Genomic DNA, 19,701 nt, shown 5'->3' on the forward strand with positions numbered 1-19,701 from the left:
GAGCGCGGTGCTCGGCGGGGCGCGGGAGCCCGAGGCAGGAAGGGACCTCTGCTCGCCCTTCCTGCCGGGATGCGCAGCGAAGCGCCTCGGTGGCTTTGTCACCTGGGAAGGAGAAAAAGGCCCGCACCGCCAGCCTCTTTCTCTTAGATAAAACGCTTTAAGGCACGTTGAAGTGCTCAAAAGCACAGCAGCTCCTGCTGGCAAAGAAATGCAAACGGTGTCTCGATTATTGGGGAAAATTTTGAAAGACGTGTTAATTTGCACGAGAGATAAGACTTGTTGATAGGGCTAACGGATGACACTTCGTTACAGCTTCACTTTTCGAGACGTTCGATGAGTCAGAAAAGGGCTTGATGAGCCCATAGGAATGAGACAAGAAGAGGGAGCAGGGACCCAAATTTGTATCTGAATCTATTGAATGGAAAGGGAATGAAAGTCACTCAGATTGCAGTGGGGGGGGACTGGCTGAAGAGTCCAGTTCTCTGCAGTATTCTGGTAACCTTCTGTTACTCTGCTTTTGGGAAGCAGATTTGGGATGTAGCTACAGTACATACTTGCCTACATCTGTTGACAAACCCTCGTGATGTGAATCATTATTATGATTCATCAGCAAGTTTGCTGATGGTACCCAACTGGGAGGAGTGGCTGGCACACCAGAGGGCTGTGCTGCCATTCAGTGCGAACTGGACCAGCTGAAGACTTGGGTAGAGAGGGATGAAATGAGGTTCAACAAGAAGTGCAGGGTCCTGCACCTGAGATGAAAAAACCCCATGCACCGGTACAGGTTAGGGGCTGACCTGCTGGAAAGAAGCTTTGAGGAGAATAATCTTGGAGTCCTAGTAGACAGTAAGTTAACAGTGAGCCAGCAGTGTGCCATTGTGGCCAAGAAGGCTGATGGTATCCTTAGATGCATTAGGAAGAGTGTGCTTGGTAGGTCGAGGGAGGTCCTCCTCCCCCTCTGTTCTGCCCTGGTGAGGCTTTATCTGGAATACGGCGTCCAGTTCTGGGCTCCCCAGTTCAAGAGAAACAGGCACCTGCTCATGCTGGGGATTTTTAGCCTTGAGAGGAGATGAATGAGAGGAGTTGTTATTAATGTCTATAAATATCTAAAGGGTGAGTGTAAGGAGAATGGAGCCAGTCTCTTTTCAGTAGTGCCCAGCAGCAGGACAAGGGACAGTGGGCACAAACTGAAACACCAGAAGTTCCGTCTGAATATGAGGGAAAATTTCTTTATTGCAAGTGTGACAAAGCACTGGAACAGGCTGCCCAGGGATGTTGTGGAGTCTCCTTCTCTGGAGATACTCAAAACCTGCCTGGATGCAGTCATGACTAATATGCTCTAGGTGACCCTGCTTTATCAAGAGAGTTGGACTAGATGATCTCTAGAGGTCCCTTTCAACTCTGGTGATTCTGTGATTGTGGTATGTGCTGGACTTCAAGTGCAATACAAGCATAACTTTTACGTGACAATGAGGTTCTTGGAAGAAGTGGGTGATGTTTAGAGTGTTTCTTCTGTTTGCTGTTTTTATACATTGGGTTGTTCTGTTTTCCAGGATGAGTATTTGAGGGAGAGGTTGGTCTAGGTCATGCTTAGGTGTGTCTTCCTAACAGAACTTTCTAATTCATTTTGGCTCAATGTCCTCGTTTTGCCTGGTATAGATCTGATTTTCTTCTTAGTAGATAGAATAATCCTATGTTTTGGATTTAGGATGGGATTTTATGTGAGAAGGGTGTTGGTAATACACTGATGCTTTTAGGTGCTGCCAAGAAAGCAAGGACTTTTTAACTATCCATGCTTTGCTAATGTGCAGATGCTCATAAAGCTTGTGGGAGGCATAACCAGAGCAACCAGTCTGTATTGGCCAGTGAAATATTCCACATTGTGCAATGTCATGCTCAGTACATAGCTGAGCATTGGCTGGCAAGTTTTCTCTCCCAGGACTGCAGTTTTGGGTTTTCTCTTCTTTGGGATTGCTAGCTAGGGATGGGTTGGGCATTGGTCAGCGGGTCGTGGGCAGCTGCACTGTGCAACACTTGTTTGTATATTATTAATTTTTTTATTTTACTTAATTCCTAAAGTTGTTTTTATCTCAACGCAAAAATCTTCACCTTTTCCTTTCAAATTTTTCCCCCACTTCCCAGTGGCCAGGAGAGAGTGAGTGAGTGGCTGCATGGTATTTAGTGGCATGCCAGGTAAAACTGTTGACACCATGCAAAGACTTGGTGTTAGTTATTAGTGTTAGCACAGCAGCCAACTGTAATTTACTCATACAAGTGATGTAATTGTATCCTCAGGCTTTAAATGCTGGAAATATCTTTCTCAGCTTCATGCTCAACTGTGACTCTGGGTTTCTTTTGAATTCTTCAGTTTTGGTAAACTCATAACAAAAGGATATGTCAAATTTCCATTACAGTGGTTGAATTAAATTTCCTCTGCCTCAAAAAAACTATCTTCAAGTTTAAGTGAATTTATTTATCTTGATAGTAAAAGATAATTTAACTGGAATTGTCTGTATGAGTAAGGCAATTAGAGATGTCAGGTGAGTCCAAACTAAAGTTCTTGTTTTCTGGAGGTATATGGACTTAGTTCTTGTGATTTCCGTGACTTAGCAATTCTGCTAGAAAGCTGCAATTCCACATTAAATGATAGAGTATTATGGTTCAAAGAATTTTTCTGTCAGAACTTTCAAGAAGATGGTATTGAGCTAAGCTGATGTGCTATGTATAGAAGATAACTTTTTTTTTCTTGTTCCTTCTCTATGTTTCGTTCTTGAATGTAATTTTAAACTGGTGGGATTGCTATTGCAATGAATATGCCCTTCTTGGCAGCACGTATGTAGTATTGGAGATATTAATTGGTCAAATTTCCAGATGAAGGTTGCAATTAAAGTTGCAGCAACTGCGCCTTACTCTCTCTGGTGGCTGCTTTACAACTTGGTGCTGCTGACGCAAGAGTTTGAGAAACTGCAGTGTGACTTGACCTGATAAAATGATCCACTGCTGCCAAAAGGGGTAGTATCCCTTGTCCTGGCTTTATGACCTCTCTCTCTCTCTCTCTCTCTCTCTCTCTCATCCTTATTGTTGTTCTCAGCCAGCTTGACTTGTTAAATGGACAGAAATAAAATCTGGCAAAATCTGTACAGGTCTTTTCAGGGTTAGTAATTTAACCGAGCTTTGTGGCCAACCTGGTGAGTGCTAGAACAAGGTGAAGGACAGAACTGCTCTGTGTGAGAAGAAGGAAGATGAATGAAAAAAAACACACCTCTTTCTCTGGCTGTAGATTCTCCGTTTTAATGGAACATTTATTTTGGAGAATTTTTAGAGTAATTTTTAGCTTGCATCAGTTACACGATCAAATTGCCATACTCATACTTAAAGAGAATAAGCTGTAAAAGAAGGAAGTTTAGCATCTTATTGCAGCTGCCAGAACTCCAGTGTGGTCTGGCTGTGACATACACAGTTCTTGCATAATTTTGAGTATTCTGGTTCCCACTCCACATCTCATCATTTCTGTAGCGTAAGTTTACAACTGCATTTAGCTATTCTTTCAATTTAAATCAGATTTGTGAAACAAACTGGCTGATTTTGGTGGGTTGGAGTGCTGGTTGTTCATGTAAATTTGTAGATCTATGTATTAAGGTAGGGATGACCTGAGTTGGAAACGAGTGTTGATGAAACTGCAAGAAGGAGGCGATTAAACTCTTAACATGTTAAAAAGAGCAGTAATGTTGGAACTAAAGCTTAGAACAAACATTTTTGCATAAAAATTCTTGAAAATTTGTTCTCCAATAAGGAATTACAAAGTCTTGATCACATTTTCTGTGTCTAAAGAAATTAGTAATTGTAGTTGGAGAAGCTTAGAGGCTAAATATACAAGTGCTTCTAAATATCTAAGGACCTTAAACTTTCTGCTTTTTAGAACGAATATGCATGAACGAGTGAACAGAACAGAGAGGCAGTTTAAATCTCTCCCAGCTAACCAGCAGAGTCTTCTTCCTCAATTCCTTCCTCACCTTGACAAGATTCGGAAGTGTATTGATCATAATCAAGAGATACTACAGACCATTGTGAATGACTGCGCTCATATGTTTGAAAATAAAGAATATGGAGAAGACGTATGTTAAAATGGATTTATTTTTTTTCATACTGCAAAACTAGATTCTGTATGCTTTGGGATTTTCTACATTTGTTTTTCATACCTTTAAGGCTTCCAACTGTCTTTCCTTTTGCTTTCTTTATTACCTGATTTCTTACTTCCTGTTTGCTTTTGTTTTCTCACTCTTGTCTTTCACATCTAGTAGAGTTCATGTTTAATAAAACTGTTTGTTGTTAGTTCTTCTAGTTATTCTTAAGAAAATTACAGTAATTGCTTACTGTAGATAAACAGTTTCATTCTAGACTTCTAGCTCTACTCTGGTTACATTTTGAAGTTATTTTTTTCAGTTAACAGCATAGAGCATAAATGGTATTGTCTGTCTTATTGTAGGTTATTCTGTTATGGCATTCTAAATTGGTTAAAGTTTTAGATAAAGTTTTTAATGTTATCACCTGTAAGAACTTCATGACTTACCTGCTTTTTCTATGTGCCATATCTATGAAATCATTGTAAACAGGCTGACAGAAATGGAATTGGTATCCTCAGGCAAGGTACAATAATGGGCAGCTGTATTGTGATCTTAGTTGCCTCATCCTTACCTAAAGGGATCCTCTTCTCAGGGTAAGCAGTTCAGCGTCTGCCCTAGCTAAGCCCTGGTCCTATCCTGAATAAGGACTACAAATTGTGCTTTGCTATGCCATACAATACTGTTTTTTTGATGTGAAACCTGGTCTCTTGCCTGCTGAAGTGAGACCATCAAACTCAATTTGTTTAGAATTCTCAGTTGGGTTTGAGCCCTGGTTCTAGGAGTGAAACGCAGGTGCTTTGTCAGCTAAAACTCCCAACAGCCCTTATAGCATGGCTTTTGTCTAATTATAATGTACTCTGTTGGTTTTTGGTTGTTGTTTTTTTTTTCCCTGAGACTAAAGATATTTTGTACATTTTCCTCTAACTTTTTTTTTCCCCCTTCACTTAATTAGGGAAGAGGAAAGATTACACCAGCTTCGACATTTGACATGGATAAGTTAAAATCCACTTTGAAACAATTTGTGAGAGACTGGAGTGAAGAGGGAAAGCCTGAGCGAGATTCCTGCTACCAGCCAATCATTAGTGAAATTGTGAAGAACTTTCCAAAAGAAAGATGGTAATACTGTTTTAAGTCTAACTTTTATGTGGGTGTACACTGTTGCACATATCTAACAGGGTTTTTATGGAGTAATAAAAAGCTTGGATTTAAAACTACAGAAATTACTGTGAATAAAGTGGAATTTATTTTTTAAACAAGGAAGTTTTTGTTTCTAATACATGTTGCTGGAGAAGAGCATCATCATAAACTTCACTAAGGAATACCAGGTAAACCAGGAATTTTTTTTTCTACAACTTGATGTAGTGGAATATGCATTAACTTGCCAAGTACGAGACCTCAGGAGGTTGTGAAGTTAACGCGGTGTTCAGTGAGGTAAAGTTTGCAGGTTAGCAGATTATCAGTGTGTGTGTGCTGCAGATAAAAGACCCTTTGCTACAGCAGCTAGTACGAGTGTTGTCCTTCAGGGTGGAAGGACAAAGGAAGAAAACTCTTTGTGCCATTTTATTGTACTAAAAAATTACACTGCAAATACTGAATTCCAGCCTTGGTTTCAGAGGGATATTAAAAGGCAAGCATTAAAACAGCTTTGTTGCACGTGTGAGGGTTGCTTTGTAACTGCATTGGGTTGTTAACACCATCAAAATAGTAATCGGTGCGGGGGTTTTTTTTAGGTAACTGTAGTAGAAGTATGCTAATAGAATCTCAGAAAATACTACTGCTGTAAGAATTGCCTGTATAATGGTTCTTTCATTTAGTTAGCCCGATCATCATAAAGTACATCTCAGGTTAAACTTAATACTTTTATAATGGGAAAAGTTATGAACTTTGTACTCATAAATGTAACAGGTCATAACATAGGTTTTATATCTTGGTGTTTCTTTTTTCTCAGTACTTTATGATAATGCCCTTGTACAAATTTGAAAATAGCCTTCACTAGACATCTTTTGATTTTTTTTATTAATAAAGATTGTTAAAGGTAGCAGAATACAAAGTGGCTATGATTGGTTTGTCTTTTGCCTTGGACTAGCTTATGTCAAAGTAGATGCACCACTAAAGATATTGTATCTGAAGGTGAACTTTCTCCAATGTATTATAGTGCTATTCGTGCCCTACATAAGATAAAGATGTATTGAATGCTACAGGTCATGGGCTATACTTCTGATGTGCAGGTCTGTGGACAAATCATAATTTTGAAAGCACACATTCTAATCTTCAAGGTAGCAGGTCACCTTTTTCTCTTTCTAGCTTTTAAAGCACTTTGGTTATGAGAGAGAGAACTTATGTCAGGTTTTAGAGATTCATGACTGAAATTGCCAAGTCTTGACTTTCATCAATGATGAACTCTATTTCAAAACCACCAGTTTTTATTAGGAAACAACACCTCGTAACAGAGTGGTTGTATCTGAAGTTGATAGCTTTGTGCTTCTTTACCAGGAATTCTGGTTTTTGTCAAACATAACTAAAGTGACAATGCTTCTATTCCTGTTGTCATGGCCTTGAAATATCAGTTAGGATTTGTCTCTGCAGAAATCTCAAAGCATTACTGTATAGATTAAAAAAAGTTTGTATTTCTCAAATAAAAGAATTTTTTATTTCTAAAATACTATATACAAACCTGTTCAAAAGTTTAGTATTATTCACTGTCATTGTGCAGCTGTAGTAGCATACAGGTAAAAACCTGTTTGCTGTTCACATATTGTTACTGTCATCAGCTTGCTCTTTCTCCTAGTGACCAGAGGCTATCCCACTCAAGTGTGCTTGCTTCTTAGATGCAAGAAGCAGCGTTATCAACAAGAGTCTGTTCTCTTTGTGTACTATCAGGCAACTGGCAGTGCCACCTCACCCTTGTACAAGAAGTAACATCTCCAGCAGGGTAGGGTGGCTGAGCAGTCTGGTTTCTTTTTTGTGCTTTTGGAGGGGAGAAGTTTCAGTTTGAAAGAATAGACTGGGTCTGTACTGGCGATAGTGAAGTTATTCAGGCGGTGCAAAGTCAGAATGGCTGTGGGTGCTATGTGGGAAGACAGCCTGTACATGCAACCTCAGAGTGCAGCTTTGCATTGCTTTAGAACAGAGTAGAACAGAGTTCCGTTTTGTAGCATTAAAAGAGATGGAGAAATAAACATTTTAAACTAAAAGCCATTAGTACAAGTCACTTTTTACTTTTTAATGGCTTCAATGGAATTGTACATTCAGTTTCTCATTAATATTATTTGTTAACATTGATTCTATATGTTGGAGTCATGTGAAAAAGAGTAAGTTTTTGAAACTATTCTAGTGTGTTTCACTCTGTGCATGCAACATGTTGCATTGTTGCTCTGTGCAAGATTGGCCTGTATTGGCTCAGCTGGTATGCAAAGAGCAGGAAAGGAAATGAAGTGCTCTATACTCTTGCTTTTCTAGGATGCAGAAGAAATACAAGCAATGGTTGAGAGCAGCTGTAAATTGGAACAGGCTTGTGAGTAGGTGCTACTGTTATCCTGTATTTCAGTCAAATCTTCTGACAAGACTGTTATCTAAAAAAAAATGGCAAAAGCTGTTTCTGCCGCCCATTTTTCTGCAGAAATAATGTCTTCTTTCTGCTTAGCACCTTAACGCAGAATCTGCTGGTAGGATCAACAAAGCAGTTTTGAGTGAATTCCCATGAAATAAGATCTTCCTGGACAACTGATAGTTTTCTTGTGTTACTCATGTTGGAATTTGTGTTTCAGGTCACATGGTCTTCATACCCTTTTGATGAAACCATTTTCTTTTCTTTGATTTCTGGGATCTGAAGCATCAGAAGGACCCATAATCACTGCTTTCTGTAGGAGAAAATAGTAAAACATAGATACATTTTTATTTCTTGATGGAATGTGTTCATTAAGACATTTTTATGGGGAGACGTAAGTTGAAAATCTAAATAACCACACACTTTTTTTTCCCAATTCCCCTTTTGTTTTTAGTTTCTTACGTTATCCTTCCTACTTACATGAAAGGATGTAAAGATTATCAGGTTGTTGGAAAGGAACCAAATAAATAGTTAACCTTTTAGGCAATTACCATGTCATGGCCAAGAACAGTAAACTTAGGTGTCTTCTCCAAAGTTTTCTTTTAGTCATTAACTTGACCTCTGGAATCACCTGTAACTTGAAATTTAAATCTATCTATCATGCTGTCCAGCATTTCATTACATTTTCCAAGATACTGGCAGGGCAGCCCAAAAGAAGTCACCAGTGCATAGATTCCATTCCATAGATTCTAATAAACATAGCTTATTAGTCATAAAGCTGAGCTTGGTTTAATACCTCTTGAATGTGTTCAGTCACATTTATAAAGATTATAGTATCAGTTTTATATTCATTTTATTTAACTTTATATCAAATACATCTGTCCTTGCAGGATTTCTAAGCTTGTCAAAATTTTTGCTTAGCCTAAGCTTTCCTTTAAACTTTGGATTTAAGAGCAAGTTGTATCTTTGGTGTCACGGCAGTCCACTGAATGCTTTGCAGGTCTTTATATGTATACATATTAGCGTCAGCTGCTATGTTTGAAGAGGATTTACTGTTCAAATGACTGCTTTTTAGCTACCTTCATTATTTTATTTGAAAAGTAGTTGTCTTTAAAAAAACAAACCTGAAAATGTTATTTCAGTAAAATAATGAAAAATACTATACTGAGATTTTGATCTGTTTTCTATGGAAATTTACAAACATAGCAGAGGCCAGACATCAGGAATGGAGTCCCACAGTATGATTCTGTGCCAGTGTATCCACTGATCTGTGTATAGGCTATGTGTTTCTTGCCAGTTACTATTAGCTAACATTGAATTGCAGTATTTAGTTTTGCAAATGAGGTTAGTATTTGGATCTCAAACAGTAATTTTTATTTTGCTGAACTTCATTTTACCCCTTCAGCACCATAATTTTTTTGTTAAAGCATAATTGACATAAATTAAGATTCTATATTTACTTGAATAATTCTTCTCCTAAGAAAAAGGACAACAAGTTTAAATCTTCATTAATGGTGTTAAACTTCTAAAAGCTGAAAATATATCACACTGCAAAATGCAGTACAGTGGATGGTGGATTTTTAGTAGTTTCTCCTATTTCTCTGCTGCCTTTTAGAAAGACTGCTGCAGTGTCAGTAGTTAAGCCAAACTACCATGCAGCCCTCTTGCCTAACCTCTTTGGCCAGCCGCCTCTCCCACCTGTCAGGTTACCATACCAGTGTTTCTTCCCACAGGTTTTTGATGGGTACCTGGTGGATACCCATTCATGTTCCTCACTAATGCTAGATCTGTCAGAAATCCTACTGCTACTGGCTAGTTCAAGGCTAGTTTCATGGTAGATAACCATGGGTTATTATCAGCTGTCAGTTTGAGATTTTTTTTTAATTGTCTTTCCTACTGCTGCAATTACACGTCCAGCGAGGGGAAGCAGGTTTTTCTAGCCTGTGTAGAGCTAGTCTAAGTATTTAATAAATTAAGTAAAACAGTAAGGAAATTAAGAAATAGATCTACTTCAAAATACATTTGGAATGACAGTGAATAGATCCGACTTTTGCTATTAGATTGAGGTTTGTCTGGCTTCTCCCATGAAGTGTATTTTCTTCTTCCTTTTCTATCTAGGTTCCTATTTTCAGGAATTTCATCTTGAGCAAGTAGTTTTCCCTTGAATTATTATTAAATTTTTTTTTCTTAAGTAAGATTTCCTGGCTTTCTTGTAGAATACAGGTATGGAGACCCGCTACTTCATGGGAGTGTTCTTAAGGAATTTATTTCATTCTTCTTTTTATGAAAATGAAGCAGAAAATACAATGGAATGCAAATCAGGAATGACAAGTTTGATTTTCCATTTGGGAGGCTGCATAATTACATGATAAAGCCACAAACCAAAGCAGTTGTAAAACCACTTTGTTATTCTGTGTGGCATTTAGAAAAGATGTATGCTTTATTTTGGTTTTGGGTAATAATCTTCAAAAATGTACTACTTTTCAGAATTTATGTAAATCCTTCACTCATCATCGTGCTTAATGCAGCATGCTAACACTTTTGAACCTTTCTGGCATCCTAGAGTTGTATATAGTCAAAGGCTTTGCATTTTACTTTCTTTCATCGTATGTTTGGAAGTGCTGATTGTGGATTCCTTTATTTAGTGGCATATAAATTTATAAATGTTTTGTCTTTGGTGACACGCAAAAGGGTGGGTAGACTGAGCGTTCTCAGTTGTTTTTTGGCATATGAAATTATGAAGTCTTGTTAAGGACTAGAACCTGAAAGATTCTTTCTAGATTAAGTATTTTTTCAGTTTGGCATGAGAGTGTTTTTTATGAATGAAGGTTTGATTGCATTGTGATGGAAGTCTAATGATTAGAGTAGGTATCTATTGCTCTATCTGCCTGAAAGGAGAAAATGATGGGATTCTTAGTTCTAATAGTTACTCAGCTTAGAAAATGGGAGAAGTTTTTCTAATTATCTTAGTAAACACACTTCTGGATGTTTTTAGGTCATCTTAAACTTGATGCCAAATTATGGCAAGTGAAAGGTTAGAGAGTTGCAATATATTCTGATTTAGGAAATCTTAAGTCATTTAATGTGCTTGAGTTAAATTGGTGGACAGCTGTTTAAACCCTACAGTTGCTAACAAGGTACTTTAAAGGTTTTTGTAATCTGAATTATTCACGAGTGTAAGGAAGTTTCGTTTGATTTGTTTCTGGCATCAAAATATTTGTATATTTTTCATGTGATATAACCAAGATTTCTAGAATATTTAATGGTTACAAGGTCATAGAAGAATAAATAGTGCTATATAATAATGTTCTTATTTCAATTAATTTAAGAAATTTTTAGCTTGGTAACTGTATAAAGTTTTTAGGAGAAAAAAATGTTTTGTAATTATGAGCTATACTATGAATGAGGGGTTTGTATGTTACATTGTGTCATTTTCTGTGAATTATTTTTACTGTACAATCAACTAGTCAGAACTGGTTCAGTTGCATTTAAAAAGTAAAGTCATACATGAAATAAATTATAGTATCAAAGTTTATAGGGGAAAATGTTTGACTAGCCCTCTATAAGTTTTGTTAAGAGGTATCAGATAAAGACTTAACCATTATTTTTGTTCTGTTGCAGGGATTTCTCCAAAGTTAATATCCTGGTACCTGGTGCTGGGCTAGGTAGATTGGCGTGGGAAATAGCTATGCTCGGTTATGCTTGCCAAGGAAATGAATGGAGCCTCTTTATGCTCTTTTCTTCTAACTTTGTACTCAACAGGTACATAGCTTATGTTTTACTTGCTGATTGAATCCTAGGGAGGCAAAATTGTGAATAAGAAAAACTGGAATAAATAAAACTCAAAATTATATCTTTGTAAGTACAGGGCACACATAACTACTTACTAGAATATTTTAATGAAAAAAATATCAGTGGGATAAATGGGGTGGGGGCAAGCATTGTGTTGGAGTCATTAACATTATAACAGGAAGCATGTCTTTTAAGTTATGAGACCTAAAATCTCTGGCTTGTACCACAGATTTTCTGCATAATCTTGAATAGGTTTTATGATTTATTTCACATCTGTTTTGGTAAAATGCACATCTATCTCACCAGTGTCACATATGGACTAGTTAGTAGGTGCATGGTGGTGATGAGGAGGAAACCTGTTTAAGTGTTACATACTAAAATTATTTTGACATGAAAAACAATCACTGAAGCATACTGAACTCCTTTTTAAGCTTAAGTCCTGTCATGGAGTAACAGCTAAGAGAATAGACATAGTTCTACAGTTACACTGAGGAACTAAATCTGAATGTAGTAAATTTCACTTTAGGTTTCATTTAGAGTGACACTTTCGTATTTTATCACTTGCAATGGAAATAACCAGTTTCATAATGAACTTGTTAAAGATGAAAGAAGGCAGCAAATGCAACTGTTCTTTTAAGAAAGAGGGTGGGAAGAGTGGGTGGGCAAGTATTGAAAGATGTCTGGGGCACTAGAGAGACAGAATTTGCCTGTTCACTCATTCTTCAGTCTGAAATGATATATCTTTGAAAACACTTCACCTGTTGTCTTGCGTGCTATATTATCCTAATGTTTTGGAGCACTTTTTGGTAGACTGAATGTCCACAGTGCACTGTGATGATTTTAAATCTGTTGCAGTTTACTGTTCAGAAACTAGGGGGAAACACTATTTATTGCTGCTTAAAACAGCACTGGTCAATGTGATGAAAATAGGTATTTTCTAGAGGTTTATTTTTTCTTACATTATTCTTAAATGACTCATTGGTGGTGAAATTGTGTATTACAGTTGAGCTGATCTAATGCCTTGCTGCTACTGATAGGATGTCACATTCTTCTCATCCTTAGCTATAGGGCCCTGCAAGCTCAGCTCCTTTAATCATTGTCTTAGCTGGGCAAGTTATCAGTTTCAAGTTTCCTTAGTGGCATGGAAGAGAATACTAACCTGACTCTGGATTTCAGTCAGTTCAGTTATGTGCAAGAGCTCTTGGCTGCCAGATCTAACTGGGGGCTTGGGCTGTCTATTAAGGTTTTAGAGATCTTTCATTTTAGTTTTAACTGGCTGTCCCCACTTAGTCTTTTGAAGTAGTCATGTTTGCCTTCCTGGAAGTGGAAGAAATGGCAGTGATCAATGTAAGCTGAAGGTAGCAGTTAAGGAAGAGTGGTCAGCAAGGGTGATTTTGCAAATTAGTTTTAAAATGTAGTCTTAATGTCATTGATTTTTGGTTTTGGTTGATAAAAACACAAGTGTTTTTTGTTTGTTTTTTTTAACACATGCTTACAGTTTGGATCTACCTTCTTTCTCTGACCTTGGTTTATTTTTTGGAAGACCAAGTACTATATTGAGTGTAAAGCTAACTACTGCAGTGGGCTCCTAGGTGTGGTACAGTGACTTATCTCTTTTGTGGTATCTGCTCTTTTTTACTAATGAAAAAAACAATTCTCTGAAATTGTGAACTTTTGTTACTCTGAATAAAGTTGCATGGTGTGTTCTGTAGAATGTGTAACTGGTGACTAAGTATTTGAAACCAATTAGAGTGTGTTATTTCTTTGAGGAAGGTCTATTTTGAAAATAAAGTGACCATGGAGTAGTAAGTGGCTCCAAGGCTACTGTTCTGGTATGGGAATGTGCTTTTTCTTGTATCTTGTTGCTTGTGTATCTTTCTGGTGTTTGGGTGAGATCTGGGTATAGTGACACATGAAAGAGGTATTACTGGTGAGATGTTTTGGCAGAGCAAAACCTGTGAAAATCATAATCTGTTTTCCTGCCTCTGGAAAGGATGCAAACATTCTTGAGCAGTCCAGGGCCACCAAACACATATTACTTCCTTTTGAGATCTGGGAGGAGGGGACACACTTGGTTGTTATCTGTGCAAAGGAGGCAAGAGCAGCTGCTTGCTGATTTGCTCTTTCCTGCAGCTTGAGATTTAGAGCACAGGGACAGCTTCAGTAGCTTGAGTCCAGCAGCTCTTCAGTAGCGGTAGTCCCAGCTTTAGTTAATGCCAGTAAAAATTCATGCTAGTAAGTGGTTAATCTTCACTTTCTGGAAATAATGTAGCTTTAGATAAATCTTACTACTTTGAGAAGGCTGCTTAATTGTATTTGGTTTACATCCGTGAATGCCTTGGGATGAACACAATTAAGCATTTTATCTTTAAGTCAGTGGTCAGAAGTAAGATTTGACCTACCTGTGTTTTCCAGAATTGGCTTTTTGACTCAGTGTTGAACAGTAAAGACCTGGCCTTTGTGGAAGAAAGGGAAGTGCAACACACATGGTTAAAGATGTTACATTTTTATAACATACTTAGGTTGGAAGGGTGGCATATAAAAGACTGCAGTAGTTTTGAAGTATAAATTATTGAAGCTGGAAAGGGAGGTTTTCAGGTTTGAATATGGAGGGAGAGATTGGTCTTCTATGTTAAACTAGGAGTTCCTTTTGGAGTGCTTCAAAAGTCTATATTAAGATACTTGGTGCTGGAAAAATAAATACAGTGAGGTGTGTTTTCCCTCAGAGTTAAAAAAAATAAATTCTAATATACTCAGATGTCTTGTTTTCTTTACCGTGCTTTTGGGAAATTTTTCATTGTTAAAAGAAAAAATGTCTTGAACATAATAAATACTGACTGGAAATATGTGGAGAATACTAGAACAGTTAACACACAACCTCTATTGGCGAACATGGGTGTTTGGTTTTTTTGGTGGGTGGGGTATTGTTCTTGTAGTGGGGGTGTTTATTCCTGTTTTGTTTGATTGGGGGTTTTTATTTTTTAATAAACCAAAACAGAAGTGCCTCTCTTGAAGAACATGATGCTCATATTATCAAGACTATTTCCCTGCCTTTTTTTCTTTGACTGAGTGCATATATCTGATTGATACTTATTCATTATATATGGAGACAGTTGATGAGCACAGCATATACTGCTGCTCTAATTTAGGTTTGTTTTGTAGTATTTTTTTACTGATAAATTAGAGTACAAATATGAAATGAAGTAGGTAAAAAATGTTATTTCAAAGACTTCTCCACAGATGTTTTTTGTCCACCAGTCAAAAGAGTGCACTTTCCATAACCTGGTAGCTTGCTTGCAGTTTATGAAGTGTTTGGTATGTGTTTGAGACAGGTGTGTCCTCTTTCTCTAAAAGAAAATTGTTAATTTTTTAAATGATAAAATTATTTTACATTTAAACCCACAAGTTTTATTTTATAGACATGTTTAATTAGCATATTGGCAACACTCCAGATGCTACTAACTTAAAATGACATCTAGTGTAAAACTCCTACACTTTACAAAATGGGATTCATTTACTTTTTGAATTCCAAAAGTATTATTTCAGCTATCATCTAAAAAATGCTTTTGTTCTGCTGTCCTTCGAAACCTGGATTATTATGCCTCAGAAAAAACATAGAAGTTTAGAATGAGAACAAATGTTTCCAGTAAGATTCATGGAACTCCTATTACTAATTTTCTTTTTTTTAGTAGAGAAAGTATGACCCAGAAAGGCTTAGCTTTACTGGATATATTAAATTCACAAATTTCATTAGTCATTCAGAAGAATCTTCTGCATTCTCTGTTTAGTGGAGAATTAATTTGGGGACGATGGTAAAAAGAAAATTGTAAAATTAAGAAAAGGTTGTTACGGTGATAATTTGTGTGTCAGAGTAAAATTGTTTTTTTCCTTAGCTCATTAACAGATGGGCAGTCTAAAATGTTAAGAACTAAATAAAAGTCCTTCAGAAAATGTGCAGATTTTGTAAGAACCTTTATGAACAAAAAACTGATGTTGGTGTAAATCTTTGACTCATACATTTCTAGATGATAGGTAAGAAGTTAGTTGAAACTGAATTGTGCTGATTTTTTTATTTTGCAGATGCTCTGAAATTAACTCATGTAAGCTTTATCCCTGGATTCATCAGTTTAGCAATAACAGAAGATCTGCTGATCAGATACGTCCAATATATTTTCCTGATGTTGATCCTCACAGTCTTCCTTCTGGTTCAAACTTCTCTATGACAGCAGGGGATTTTCAAGAAATTTATTCTGAGTGCAGTGAGTAAATGTCAAATTCTAGGCTAACCATGTAACTGTATCTTATTTTAATAACTGTATTTTAATGAGACAATTACTTATTATAAATAGAAGGGAACTGTATGTACAAGCATTGAGTAAGATTATTTTATTCAAAACAACTTTTCTTAGTTATGAAAAAAATATGGATATCTCCTTGTCTAACATCTTTGTGTCAGAACAAGACAGCATAGTAGTATTATGGAAAGGTTGACTTAATTTAGAAATTGTTAAAGGGAGCAGTGTAACTAGTCACTTCTCTAGTGTAAAAAATAAATAGGAATTGTTGGGGGTTTTTTTGTTTCCTGCTGTAAAAGCATAGCTAGCTGTTTCAGTAATAGTAAATTATAATTCAAAGGAATCTATACTTCTTGACTGTCATTAGTAAATATTTTGGAGGTACATTATGGGAACAATTATTAAAGATTGAGACTCATGTCAGTACAAATGAACCTATTTTTTCTTGCAATACCAGGTTACTTGAGCTTTCCCAGCTAAGAAGTAAGATTTTATGACTTAATTCAACTTAATGTTGAATTAACCTACAGAAAACTATCTTTAGAGCTTTCTCTACCAGTTACATATTTAAGATTTGTATTTCCAGTACCTGAAGGGGGCCTCCAGGAAAGCTGGGGAGGGGCTTCTTACAAGGTGGTAGGACAAGGGATAATGGCTTTAAAGTGGAAGAGAAGAAATATAGGCTAGACATGAGGAAGAAATTCTTCACTATGAGGGTGGTGAGACACTGGCACGGGTTGCGCAGTGGAGTTGTGAATGCCCCCTCTAGAAGTCTTCAAGACCAGGTGGGATGGAGCTCTAAGCAACCTGGTCTAGTGGAAGGTGTCCCTGCCCATGCAGGGGTGTTGGAACTAGATGGTCTTTCAGGTCTCTTCCAACCCAAACCATTCTCAGATTCTGTTTTTTAATCAAGGGTAGCACTTACCCAGTTCTTTTACACAGTCTCATAAACTAATATATGCCTACACTATTTTTTCCTTACACACTGTCGTATTAGCACCTCAGACATCTTTTTTCTGTTTCCACCTTTCTGTCCCTATCAGACCTATAGCAGTTTTTCACCAGGATTAGCTATTGCACTGTCCTTTATTGTGCAACTAGACTTCCATATATTTTCTTCTAAGACCCTTTCTTACTGTTGCTTAAATTTCTGAAGGTTCTGTCTTGTACTAGAACATCTATCTGCTAATGGCAGAAATTGAGACTATAACTTTTTTTATTTACAGAACTTAAAAGTTATGCAATTTCAAGGATACATGTTTAGAGGGAAACAGGGAGACTCATGCTTTAAAAGGTAGACTTTGTAAGATCCTGCTTGTTAATTCATTAGTAAAAAACAGCTGGAGAAATAGATACTGAATAAAATGTGCTAATGCTGTGATATTTGTGAAAGTTCACTTTAGTGTATAGATTATATTGTTCTAGATATATTAACTAGAGAGGCCCAAAATCTCTGGCTATTTTTGCTGTTAAATTTCTAACAGTTGTGGTGATGAAGTTTATAGGACAGGTGAGTAATACCACACTTGGGTCTTCATTTATATGACATGTCAAACCATGACAGTTTAGTATTTACATTTTACAGTATATATCAAATTATCTCATTTTGTGTAACACATATGAACAATTTTATAAAATGCATAAGTATGTATAATAATTTAGACTGTATGTGTATATGCACACACATAAAATACATAGGTGACCTGAACCTAAACTTGACTCTTGTTAACTTAAAGCAAAATATTTTATTTACATGTAACTAAGAGTCTTCAGTTTTTGCTGTTGAAAGTAATACTGAGTGTATAAATAAATACTGGGGTTAAATTATGAACTCTTATAAGGGTAGAACCACTGACAGAAATCTCTGTAACTTGCTCTTTTTATACAGATACGTGGGACTGCATAGCAACTTGCTTCTTCATAGATACAGCACATAATGTTATTGATTACATTGATACTATATGGAAAATACTGAAGCCTGGAGGAATATGGATAAATGTAGGCAAGTGTGACCAACCTCCTTCTGCTAACTGTGACTTACGTTTGATCACGTAACAGGCATCTGGTACTTGTAAGGAGTTGTGCGGATTAGTGTGTCTGTGCTGAGAAGTCAGTAGAGCTACATAGAAACATCTAGGTCTTGGGAATTACCTCAGATGTGTTCAGAATATGTCTAGATGTTTGCTAGTTAGAATCAAGTCAACACCATGTGATTTTTAAAACAAAGAAGTAAATCTTGAGTAGCAGGTTTTACATACATCCAACAAACATTTGATATTTGACATTTGCTGTGTCCCATATTTCTATTTTTGGCGGCTTTGTGAGAAAATGTAACTTCTCCTGTGTGGAAATATATCCTTGCTTTCATAATCTGAAATTCATTAGAAAAGTCATGTTACAGTGACAGCAATAAGTTATTTTGTATTTCAATATATGAGTCTGTATATAACAATTCTTTGCACTTTCAGTATGTGCTTTTGATTTTTAAAACATTTTTGTCTTTTTAATAGCCATTTCTATTGTATCATTGTACTCTAGGACCGCTCCTTTACCACTTTGAAAATTTAGGAAATGAACTTTCTATAGAATTAAGCTATGAGGATATAAAAAATGTTATACTGCAATATGGATTCCATATAGAGGTAAGAAGATACTGTCGTTTCCAATTAATAGTATTGCTATAAATCAGACAGACTCCTTTGAATAAACCTTTACTTTAAGCTTACTTCAACATAATGGCATATACTAGTAACTTCTAGAACTTAGTATTTTTAAGTGTGTGGCAAATAGTTTGCTTTCCTGACTTTCAAAAAGTATGGAGATGGGCCTTAAAATGTATTAAGTATATCGTGATTTTTTCTTATTAAGATATATCTGTATAGTTCTTGTAGAGAAGGTTTGGGATTTTTTTAACTACTTTTTTGGGGTTTTTTTTCAGGTGGAGAAAGAATCTGTACTGTCAACTTACACTGTGAATGAACTTTCCATGATGAAATACTACTATGAATGTGTGTTGTTTGTGGTGAGAAAACCAGAATAGAACTGATCTGAGTAGGAAAATAAGAAACAATGTTAGCTTGAAAGGCAGAAATGGGGATAAAATGGACTGGTTGATGTCTGGATACAACCTCAAATCAGTGGTGCCTTCATATTCCTATTAGAATTTAGATAGTGTCTATTTTCTTAATATCTGTGTTGCTATCCAGACATGTACTATGCCATGCATATTTGTAATATACTTGTGAAAATGGAGGAGGAAATGTTCATAAACACTGCTTTGTGCTTTGGAATGCTTTAAAAATACAAGCAGAAACATTTTCTTGAGAATAAAATGCTATGTTTGCCATAACAGGCTAATTCTCTGCATATGCTGCCTCATTTTCATAATTTATAAATTGCTTTCTTTTTTTGTACTCTCTGATGTTAGAAATGCATAGAGACGCTTATTATACTAGCTGTGTCACTTTTAGAGAAATATTTCTAAACATATACTTAAGAAGTCTGCAATGGTTGTAAAATTATACAGTTACTCATGATAGATACAATAGTGGTCAGAACTGTTACAGCATTTTCTGTGGAACTGAAACAAAGTAGATTACACAAATTCTTATATTTGACTGTACTACTGTCAACAATTTAATCAAAACACAGAACGTATAGGCAATTTAAAGTGCTATGTGAAGGCAGAGTACTGTGTGAGGAAAGAGCAGCATGTCACAGAGAAGCAGTATCAGGAGTAAGACCAGTTTTGTTTAATCTCTTAGTGTTGAAACTGAAATAGGAGATAATTTGCTGTCTTAAAATACATTGCTTTTGAGTCACCTACTTAATACTTAAGCCACAACAGTGAAGCAGATTTTTTTTTTGTTAAACATAATTGACAGAAAGTCATGTTACACCTTGAGTTCTCTTTGATAAAATAGCTGAGTTATCCATGCCATGT

The 19,701-nt window shown here is 36.3% G+C and overlaps 1 protein-coding gene across 1 annotated transcript; it reads left to right on the forward strand.

The window, feature by feature from the left end:
* The first annotated feature begins 3,911 nt into the window (after nucleotides 1-3,911).
* On the forward strand, nucleotides 3,912-19,185 carry LOC104390620 (chromosome unknown open reading frame, human C9orf41). Its single transcript, XM_009999793.1, has 7 exons — nucleotides 3,912-4,115; nucleotides 5,077-5,240; nucleotides 11,293-11,433; nucleotides 15,544-15,722; nucleotides 17,647-17,760; nucleotides 18,297-18,400; nucleotides 18,697-19,185. The coding sequence occupies exons 1-7, from the start codon at nucleotides 3,927-3,929 to the stop codon at nucleotides 18,796-18,798; spliced, it is 993 nt and encodes a 330-aa protein (XP_009998095.1). The 5' UTR covers nucleotides 3,912-3,926; the 3' UTR covers nucleotides 18,799-19,185.
* The last annotated feature ends 516 nt before the right edge of the window (nucleotides 19,186-19,701 follow it).

The sequence above is a fragment of the Chaetura pelagica genome, unplaced genomic scaffold (assembly GCF_000747805.2).
Source record: "Chaetura pelagica isolate M959 unplaced genomic scaffold, ChaPel_1.0 scaffold216, whole genome shotgun sequence".
Taxonomy (NCBI): Eukaryota; Metazoa; Chordata; class Aves; order Apodiformes; family Apodidae; genus Chaetura; species Chaetura pelagica.

Coding starts and splice junctions, on each gene's coding strand:
- LOC104390620 (XM_009999793.1), top strand. CDS start 3,927: ATGCATGAACGAGTGAACAGAACAGAGAGGCAGTTTAAATCTCTCCCA. Junction 5,241..11,292: donor AACTTTCCAAAAGAAAGATG/GTAATACTGTTT, acceptor GTTCTGTTGCAG/GGATTTCTCCAAAGTTAATA. Junction 18,401..18,696: donor AATATGGATTCCATATAGAG/GTAAGAAGATAC, acceptor GTTTTTTTTCAG/GTGGAGAAAGAATCTGTACT.